Source organism: Patella vulgata, chromosome 1 (genome assembly GCF_932274485.2).
Source record: "Patella vulgata chromosome 1, xgPatVulg1.2, whole genome shotgun sequence".
NCBI classification, from domain to species: domain Eukaryota; kingdom Metazoa; phylum Mollusca; class Gastropoda; family Patellidae; genus Patella; species Patella vulgata.
Window position 1 is genome coordinate 61,869,767 of NC_065879.2, and position 11,607 is coordinate 61,881,373.

At 34.4% G+C, this 11,607-nt stretch overlaps 1 protein-coding gene across 2 annotated transcripts in view; it reads left to right on the plus strand.

Moving 5' to 3' along the window:
- The window catches only part of LOC126831585 (uncharacterized), a 35,181-nt gene extending 26,075 nt beyond the window's left edge, over window positions 1–9,106 (plus strand). The window contains exon 14 of one of the 2 annotated variants that reach the window (XM_050562175.2): window positions 2,073–9,106. In XM_050562175.2, the coding sequence (XP_050418132.1) occupies window positions 2,073–2,207 (135 nt within the window). In that variant the 3' untranslated portion in view covers window positions 2,208–9,106. The remainder of the gene's footprint in view (window positions 1–2,072) is intronic. The other variant, XM_050562182.2, reaches the window with a different exon arrangement.
- The last annotated feature ends 2,501 nt before the right edge of the window (window positions 9,107–11,607 follow it).

An 11,607-nucleotide genomic window follows, 5' to 3' on the forward strand; every position in this document is an offset into this window, starting at 1 on the left:
TTGAGGGGTGTCAACGTACAAACGACTCTCGCAATTTAACGGCGGAAAAAGAAGTTGACAGAAATAATTATGTATGGTTTATGTACAGTAAGTAATGATAAATACATTCTGAAAAATGGACACTCCCACAATGAAGCTAAGTTGACAGACATTGCGTCTAACAACAGCTTACTTATAGCTATAGGTATCCCTGGCGAACACAAATTTTTGAGAGGGAATTGAAGCAAATATTTGATAGATTGGTTACTTTGAATATGTTTTTAGACCAAATATGTCATCAAATCACAAAGTTTCTACCCGGGAATGTATCTTTAATTGAAGTGTTTGACAGACTGACAACGAAATTGTGGTTTGATGTGTCACATGAAGTAGAAACACGTGACAGTTTGTATTTTGTGTGATCACCAATGTCATTGTGTATTGTGCTCACTCCACTTAAGTTGTTGCGTAGTGTGCGCCAGGCTTAAAGGACATTATTGGTGTCAGTCATTATAAAATATGTGATAGAACTGGTTAAATACATCCCAAATATAAGTTTAACACAGAGATCATTGCTACGGGAACTGAGTAACAAGCACGGGAAGAAACAGGAAGTGACGTCAAACATGACAAAAACAAGTTATCCTTCTATATAACTGATTGAAGTAACGAACGATAACAGACAAATGATCAAATTTCATTTCACTGATAATTCCATTGAAGTTGAAAAGTTATTATATGGGACGGTGAGAGGGTATCTCACAATTAAAAATAGAATTGGCTGTCACTAGATATGGGAAAACGAGAAAAATAGAATAATCATGTGCATTCCCCCGTTTTTATTCATTCTGCTCTTAATAAAAACATGGTAATGCACAGACTTTTTCTAATTTGTTTGTTATCTTTTATCTACTGACAGTCAATTCTATTTTTGAATTGTGAGATACCCTCTCACCGTCCCATATAATAACTTTTCAACTTCAACGGAATTATCAGTGAAATGAAATTCGATCGTTTGTCTGTTATCGCTCGTTACTTCAATCAGTTATATAGAAGGATAACTCGTGTTTGTCATGTTTGGCGTCACTTCCCGTTTCTTCCCGTGCTTGTTACTCATCTCCCGTAGCAATGATCTTTGTGTTCAAATTATATTTGGAATGTATTTAACCAGTTCTATCACATATGTAATAATGACTGACACCAATATTGTCCTTTAATACAGCTAGACTTTACACTACAAACAGATTTATATTTGTGTTTATAGTGAACACTATTGAAACACTGTATGGTTATATCATTCATATATTTACTGTGAATTATTCCTAAATTATGTGTTCATTGATTGATAGGACAGAAAAAAGATTCTTACAGTGATTGACACAATTTATACAAAGAAGCCTATTGATTTTCAACAATATCCAATAATAACTGCTAGAGTTATGGCCCTTGATCACTTTGAAATATCTCGTGGACACTAGTGGCAAAAGTGAATATCCAATTAACTTTAAATTTATACACATTGTTTAAGGTCGTGAGACGAAGAAGCCCAGTGATTTTTAATGATTTCCGATAAAATCGGATGCTCCAGAGACCAAAGTTCTCATCCGATTGACTTTAAGGTCTTGAGACGAACAAGTATATTGATTTTCAATGAATTTTGATAACTTGAACATGGGCAGAACTAAATGCCAATTACTGAATGACTTGTTACTCTTAATCAGATTTTAGTGTATTATAAATGTTTCATTACCGACAATAGAAAAAATATACAACTCTTGTTGACTGCTGTGGACGTATGTTTCGTTGCCTGGCAAACTATCTTTGATATTTCTGATCTCCGTCCATGTTGCATGTAATAATTTTTTGGACTGTTATGCTTTTTTTTAAGACTACTAATACTGTGCCTTTTAGTCTAGATTATTGTGCTAATAGATTAATAAATGCTAAAAATGCTGTTTTATGGTGTAATTTTCAAAACTAACTTATTTTGGATGTGACAAATTGTACGAATGTTCTGGGATATAAATAATCAGTGTCCATATTTAAATACATTTTTTAACCTATACTAACACCTAACTCTTTCCTCTCCTTAGGTGGCACTTCAAGCTCATCTTTACCATCAACCTGTCCGTGAATATCCAGTAGCCTTTGGTGTTCCCGATACCTACCTAACTCCAGAGACAGTCTCTCCCAAATTCCAGAACATATCCTACTCTCAACTACATTGACATTTGTGTTATTTAGATCTAAATTATTAAGACTTTTTGTAATATACATAAATGTTTTACCTCCCTAAAGCTCTCATGTCCCATCACTTACACTAATAGTGGCTTTTATTAACAATGGAAATGGGGTATAATGTCTTGTCAATATGTTTGATACAAACATAAAAATATGGTTATTTTCATTTCGATGGTTACATGTGTAATGTAGGGAAAGGGAGTTTTGACATCAGCATTTCCTCCTATACATTCAAGAGTTCTGTGTGAGTATCTCAATGTGTATTCAGATCCCATCGACCGGCTGGTCACAAATCATAATCAGCCCTTTAGACTCCACCCATGGCAAGTGAAGGCCAGACTTGAAAAATCCTGAATATTCTTCTCGACCAACGCTGAAATTCGAACTGGGGACTTTCTATTTATTTGAGAGTTCAGTGGCCTGAATGCTTGCCCCCCAGGTTCATTGCATTACATTTTGAAAAACTTTTTATGGCCTGGTCTAATGGTATACAACTGTATCTTTAAAGCTTGCAGTGGTGAGTCATTGAAGTCTGATACACCCACATTTTCCGTGGGTCTGTGTGTCAGTTCTTTGTTTGTGGACACTGCAGGTTGCAATTTTTATCCGATTTTGACGAATCTTAAAAAATGTTTATATTCCAAAGATCTGGATTCATTTCAATATTAGCATTTATCAGTCTGTACCTTCATGAATTATGGCCCCTTATTTTACGAAAAATCCTGTATTTAGCTTCAGGCCCCTCTAGAGGTCACAATTTTTATCTTATTCTGATGAAAGTTAAAATATATGTTTATATCCCAAAGATCTCTGTTCCATTCGATATTGGCGCATGTTGGACATAACTTCCTGGATTATGGCCCCTGATTATACGAAAAATTGAATCTTTAGTTTGTGACCCCTCTAGAAGTCACAACTTTTATTTAAAAACCATTCACCATTAAACCATAAATTCACTTAAGTTCCCATTTCGTGATTAAAACCTCCCGTCATAATAGTGGAAAAGCATGCAAGGTTGTGGACCATCTAGAGGCCACAATTTTTGTTAGAAATTAGGGCGCATCAGAATTTCCGTTATGGATTTATGCCCCCTGGTCTTTTACGCAAAATGTGAAATATGTACCACATGTACATATGTACCATATGTTCCAATGCTTCACATTTGATTAGAAATAAGTCTGTTCAAAACTGTAGCCTCTATCCGGTCATAAGGTTTTTGGAATAAGGGGGTAACTTCAGAACTGGGTTCGTCTCTAATGACCCCAATGATACACACCAAATTTGAACTAAATTCGTTAAAAACTGTATCCTGCTCCGAAGATTTTCGTTAAAGGGTTGATAACTTCATAAATGGAAAGTTGGGGAACGCTGAATATCGCTAGGGTTCAGCCTCCCATGAACTCATTGGTTCACACCAAACCTGAAAAAGATTGGTTTGAAACTGGCCTCTGTTGTGTTCACAAAGTTTTCGGCTGAGTGGACATAACTCTGGAAGGAAAGGTTATAGAACACTAATTATAAATACGTTTCATTCTCTTATGACCCCAATGCTTCAAACAGAATTTGAAAATAATCTGTTAAGAAATATAGCCTTTACTCTTTCCAAGCTTTTACTGAAATGGGGAAATTACTGTGGTATGATGCACATCCAATTCAAATTCATCCAGGATCTTTTGATTTTTTACACATAATTTAAGTTTTGTCGAAATCGGGCAAATATTGAGGCCTTTGTAGGGTCCACAAACTTTGAACATATTTCAAATTCAAACTCATCCGAGATCTTTTGATCCTTATTATATACTTGTATGTGAAGGTTCATCTGAATTTGACAAAAATTATGGACTCTGGAGTATCCACAAACTTTGTACATATTTCTAAGCCTGTCAAAATATATTGCTATATTGTAATACAATCGTGCGCGATAAATTTTTACTGTATCGATATTCTTCTACTTTTGTTTTATTTTGCTGAGCACTTGAGGGTTGTTGTAAATGTTAGCTAGACAGCTTATAAAGACTTTCTTAAACACAAAATTTGTTATTTGTTTGCACATTTGGACCAATACAAGTCAATCGTAATTACTCATGTTGTTTTTGCCTTGACGAATGCTATTACTAAATATAGTGTGGTGTTGCCGTGATCATATATTACATTACATACGATCCATAGTTTTACAAAGTGACCAAGAAAAACAGAGCAAAATGTTAATAAGAATAAAAAAAAGTCTAATGAATAAATTATTGTGATGTAAGACAATAATGTTTTTTTATTGAAAACAGAGTCTATTAAACATTGTAAAAGTGTCTTTTACAAGCATGTTACTAGTTTTTTTTGGTACTGTCTCCAACACTGAAGTAGGATAGCCTATAAGTGTCCAAAGACAAAACCAAAGTTGTAGAATAATATTTTATATAAAACTTATATATAAAAGAAATAAACAATAAAACTATTCAAAATAAAACTATGCTTTGTGATAAGCTCTGATTTTATTAGAAGTATTGCAATACTGCAATATATTCCAATATTTTTTGTCAAAAAAGTGATTATCTGATCAGCATAAAATTTATATGCATTATTATATAATGTATTATACATCCAGATTCATCGTGTTTTTAGCTATCGCTCCTTGGCAAATTTTCCTTTCGGATAACTGCTGTCAATACATTGCTGCTGTTTAGCTATCTCTCAAATTAGCTGCTAAGCATTGGGGTCATGAGAAAATGAAAACCCACAATATTCAGTGTTTCGCACCCCCCCCCCCATTCCGCTGTACATTACCACCCACCTCCCTATCCCCCCAACCCTGTGGCCAGTTCAGGTACAGTCGACATGAAACTTGGCGTCATAATACTAAGAGGGTGCCAATGAGATCATGCTTGGTTCCTCATCCAGACAATACTATTGTATTTGTTAATCAAATAACATTGTATCAATTTTAGTTGGCTATTCAGGCTCACAGAGCCCCCAAAACACAGCTGCAAGAATATCCACAACCGAATCCACAAGGCCAGGAACACCTGGAATAGAGCTGCCAGGAACACATGGATGACAGATTCTTCTCTAATGAAATATTCCTGAAGATGAGATACTGGTACGGCACAATTTGCTCAACAATTTCCTTTGATATTTATTTATGTTTATAGTATTTCTGTATTTATTTTTCTGATAATTACTGAATGGTTTATAATCTTAATAATTTATTTATTTTATAGAATATTTATACAAACATCACTTATTAATTTGTTTATATTATATAATATTTATAAGAGTATTGGTATATCGATGATGTAACAGTTGTTATTTGAAAAGCAATATCATTTTAGTTGTAATTTTGGAGGTTTAGAGTTGATGGTGGAACGGTCACGCTGAATCGATAGGCATACGTCGTATTGAACACACAACCCCAAACCCACCCCCCATCACATTTTTATATGCCCACATGTCATCATTACCGTCTGTCGGTAGGTCAACAATTAGGTAGTTCGCATAATATACTAGCTCCTACATTTCAGTGTAGGCCCACATATATTACAATCACAAAATGAGATTTTGAAAATTATTTCAGATCATGATGTGCCACATCTGACTAAAGTGGATGCCAAGCGTGATATCTTTTTTTTTTTTAAACTGACCAAAATTAAACCTTTCCTTAAATGAGGCAAGTCTCTAACTCAGTATCATCCACAGTCTTCGACATTGATCTTGTTATCTTACCTTGAAAACATGGGCTTCTCATATCCAATATTTAAGACAAAATAAACATTTTAAAATTGGGAAACGAATCGCATGCCAGAATGCTTTCAAGCGGCATTTGTATTGAAGCTAATCGGTGAACGAAGCTAAGCATATCCTACAAAGGAATACTATTGGCATAGATTAGAGTAACCAGATGCCAAAGACTGCCATTCAATTTGTACTCTTTGTGTATTTTGCCGAACATAACTGGTTAGAAATTACAGTAAAAACAGAAACGAATGAATGTAAATCAGTTTAGATACATTCATATTTCATTATTATATGCGTTACGACCCATTTGTGTCCATTTCTAGGTGCCAAAGAATAGAGATTTAGCTCCTTTCAAATGTCACAATTGACAAATGGTAGAAAATTGAAATATAAAGGGTGTGGTATATGTAAAGTGACATATATTTTTTATCCGCCCACATTTTCATGTGGATATATTGTCGTCACCCCTGTCCATCCACAATTTGTTTGTGGACACTCTACAGGTCACAATTTTTATCTGATTTTGACAAAACTTGAAATATAGTTTATCTCCCAAAGGTCTGGGTTCCTTTCGAAATTTGCAGGTATCGGACCGTAACTGCATGTTTTTAGCTTGTGGACACTCTAGAGGTCAGAATTTTTATCCGATTTTGATGAAACTTGAAATGTATGTTTATATTGATTCCTTTTGATATTCGCACATATTGACCATAACTTCCTGAATTATGACCCCTGATTGTAAGAAATATTGCGTCTTTAGCTTGTGGTCCCTCTAAAGGTCACAATTTAAAAACGTTTAAATATATCACGATTACACCCTAATGATGATTGAGTTTTAATTTCCTGAAAATCTGACCAAAACTGCCCGAAAAAATGGCCACTCTTTGTTCCTTTCGATTTTCATGCATATCGAACTGTAACTTCCTGGATTATGATGACCCCTCATTGTACAAAAAAATGACTTTTTTTAGCCTGTTCTCTGTCCATCTCTTGCAAAATGTGGGCATATATTGCATGGCAACCACTTGTTTTATTATTGATCACTTACATTATAAATAAAACATACATGATAGCATATTAATTGAACTATGAGATGTAATAGTTTGTTTTGGGATACATGAAATCGATGGTTCATGTAACCGCTTTATGACCGACCTTTTCCACATTCAACCACCAAAAATATTTGCCATGCAAGAGAAAAGTTCTTTTGGTCAATGATTCTGAAAGAATACACCTCTGGGCATATTTTAAAACCACAATAAATTTTCTATCCCTGGGAAAACTACCACAGTTTATTTTCTTGATAATTATATACCTGAAACAACACAGTAATAGTCTCAAAATGACTCAATATCAACAATTGTTGAAAAAACAAATTTTTTGGAAATATTGGCCAAAGTTTAGTATTAAAGCGGCAGATGTGTAGACTATACTGTCAAGATCTACCACAATTAACCTTTTCTGAGACCTGGTCATTTATTTCTCTAGCACAAGTTTTTGTTTCATTGTTCCCCTGCCTTGATGGAGTTCGATGATGAACATTGTCTACCTACTGTAAGCAGACATAGGCAATCTGATCGGTTGATGCTTTGGGTGATGACTGATGAAACTCTGAGTATAGATTCATTATATCATTACCTTGACTAAGTTCGATGATGAGAATTTTCTGCTTAGGCTGAGAAGCAATTTGATTGGTCAATACTTTGGAACATAACAACTCTGCTTTTAATTGATGTAGAATGTTTAAACTGGGTGCAGATGTTCATTAGTTGAGTTCAAGACTAACATTTTGAACTAAACCTAATTAAGCAGAGCTAAGCAATTATATTGGGACAAGATAACTTTGATTCTATCGGATAGAGAGTGATGAAACTTAGTGTATAGTTGTTTATCAGTTTGATTGCTTGATACTTTTGAAAAAAAAAAAAATATGCGATTAACTAATATGTGTCATCTATTTATTTTGGGATTTTGGTGGGGGTCATCAGCCTCACTGTTGGCTTCTTCATTTTGTAATCATTTTTTTAAAAATTGTATCACTGGTTCAACAAACAAGCTTTGAAATCGAATACTTTATTCGGCAAATTATCATTCTGTCATTGGTATTTTTGAAAAATAATCGAATTAATTATAATTTGTGGATCATTGTTTACCCTTTATCTCGATTCTGGGCAGAAACAACGTTCATACATTTATGTGCTAATTAAAGCCTTAGAAGCCAAATCTCTGCCAGATTCAGACAACCAGATTTAAATAAACTGTGTCTGATTCAAACTTTTTCCAAATTTAAAAACTTTCCTCAGATTAAACAGTTTGACTGATGCTCCCCCCCACTTGAACTCAAACATAGATAGATGATGCTTTAATTACTTGGATATTTATCCCTGTTTATAGAGCAATCAAGCGGTTTACCACTCTGTTCAACCTGAGCAGAAGATGCTCATTATCAAAGTCATTTAAGTTATTGAAAGGAAACACCAAGTTCATGACTGTCATTCAGTTAGAATCAAAAGTCAGGATCAATCAACTTGCTTACCACTCCTCTTAACAGAAAATTATCATTGTGTCTGAAAACTAAAATTTCCAAAACATCCACCGAAACAATAATTGACAAACAATAAAGGATTTCATCAAATCAAAAAATAAAATTGTGAGAAAAAAAAGTAACATGAAAAATATAATTTTTCAAACAAATTTTTTGTGCTCAACATACGGACAGCGATGCAGACATGGGGTTCGATACACGGTACGGAGGGCAATTCCACAGGACCGTTCCACCACTCTAAGCAAAATATATTTCAAACAAAACACTATTCAAATAAAAACTGACACAACACTACCTTCTTAGAACAAACTCCACTTTATAATTTGTTAATGTAATATGTCATTTATAAGGTCACTTCATAATTCTTTTATATTATAGAATCTTCATAGAGCCGAATTAATATTCAAGTATATTTTTAATGATGTAAACTCAAATAAGTATTTCTGTTGCAACAGAATCAGTGTTTAGCCCATTCCATTAATACATCACATTTTATAACAAAATAATTTCCTTTTATAATTAAACATAATTTTGTATGCGCAATGCACAAATATATGCCTTTTATGATGTCCATATAAATAATTGTTCTGTAATAAAATGTTCAAATATTGTCAACCGAATTGTGTGGTTCAATATAATATTTTTCTTTTTGTTTATACCCCCACATTGTAATGCAGTGGTAAATAGCCAATGCCACTGTTCATTTTCATTTATTGTATTTCACCAATTTCTGATAATGACTTTGTAGAATATTGTGAACACGCCAGCGATTTCCAATAAATGCTAGAGGTATCGAATTTAATCAATGTTTAGATTTTTACAGACATGCAAATTTACTACAAATCATGTGGAAAAAATTATCATCTGATATATTGATATTTAAAGGCTCAATACCACTCTTGTTGTAACTGAATAATATGTCCCAATCTTTATTCTGGTCAACAAATTATACTATTTTAGAATATTTCAATTAATTGATGATACAAATTTCATCTTAACACACCTTATTTAAAAATTTTGAAAAATTCAACATAATGGTTTGAAACGTCTAACGTAAACCTTTTCAAATGAAACTTCGATTTAAAAATATTTTCGAACCCTCTGGACAAGTAAAATAGGATGTAATAGATAATTTACACAACAGGTAGGACACTTAAACATCTAGTACTTAGATAGAGATATTATTTATTTTCTGGAGCTTTCAAGCCAGCAAGAGTGTTATTGTCCCTTTAAATGCATTAGTAAGATGAATTAGTCAACTAACTATATATTCCTGTTGAAATGGTGTGATCCAGATAGCAAACAAAAATAATTCAGGGGAGGTTGACATAATGCATCTTTAAACAAAACTTTCATGAAGATGGAAAACAATGTTTATGTTTGCATACTTCCACTTTTACATAAAAAACATGTTTCGAGCAAACGGTATTCCAATCCGATGATTTTCTGTCACTTGTATTCTTATAAGGACACAAATTATACACGGTCAAACAGAATCAACCATCGGGCCATCGTGAGTCGAAAGCAAGTGTTTATAAAAGCTAACTGGGACTTGTCGAACCTCATGTAAAAGTCTAACATACGCTCGCTTGAATCTCTGGAATACTTGAATCAGTATAACAGTCTGATTCTTCTGCTTTCATCATTATCATGCAACGGGGGTGAACCTTGTCTTGACAGTTATTAGGTCACTCATACGCGCCGGTAAAGCTGAGGTTGGCAAACATTTTCCATCCCTTCTTCCCCTCTGGTTTTTTTTTTGGTAGAGAGGGTGTCATAGTGAATCATAATGTATGCTTGACAATTCGCTCTATGAATTCGGCGAATCAGAAAACTTATAGTTTAAAACATTAATAACACCGCGTATGTCTCGCCAAAATTGGCCGCCATTTTGATTATGACCTCAACCTGGAATACCTTTTGGTCGGAACATGATTTTATGTTTACATCTGAAGTAACTGACACTGAAAACCTATATTTTAATATACTGCACACCTTTGTTTGGGGATTATATAGGTTTCCCTCCAAAATAAGCCTCCATTTTGAATTTGACCCCCTAGCGGAATTAGCCATCACTTTTAGGAGGAATAGCAAAATTCATTGGCCCCCTAGCGGAATTAGCCATCACTTTTAGGAGGAATAGCAAAATTCATTGGGTTCAGCGGGTCAAATTACGATGGAAACCAGCTTCATACCGAGGTCCGAGAGAATCTGTCCCGACTTTTACCCAACTAAATTAAAGTAAATAACCAGAAAATGTCTCATGTCGGCCATCTTGAATATTTATATTTTCCGACGGATTAACCAGATTCTGAATCTACACATATTAAAGACATATAATATACTCAAAACCTACATTTCTATATTTTGCACATCTTTTTAGTGAACTTTATGAGTTTCCCTCTAAAATGAACCTCCATTTTGAATTTGGCCCTCTAGCGGAATTAGCCATCACTTTCAGGAGGAATACCCTAGCTCATTGGATTCAGCGGGTCGAATTATTCTAGAAACATTTTCAAACCGAGGTCCGAGAGCAACTGCCACATATTTTACTAAACAACCAGAAACCGCCTCATGTCGGCCATCTTGAATTTATAAATTTCCCCAATTCTGAATCTACACATATAGAAGATATATAATCCACCAATAAACATTAGGTGGGCTATATTTCCATGTCAAGGCTTAAAATGGGGTTTGGCAACTGGACTTTATGGTTCGTATGTCAGTGGTCACTGAGTTGAACCACTACTTCTTCATACGATTACTTAATCTTTAATATATATTACATACTCATGAAAATATGATGTAATACCCAGAATTCTCAATAAGTCTAACCCAGCTGATAAAGCCAAATTTTTGGGAGGGGGCGCTTGGCTGTCGTGTCTCTTGGGAGAACCCCACCAAACAAACTCTCTAGCAATGGGCAGTGTGATCCCTGGGGTGGTGAACAATTTCCAAGCAGTTTTAAGTGGTACACACTTCAGTCACTCTAGCCTAATTGCGAGACGTGTCATTTTGGGCGTGTCTGTTAGGGGTAACCCACCGTACAATCGGTTTGGCAGTGAACAGTCCATATGCTGATTACACTATTTTGCCTTATTACACTATTTTGCCTA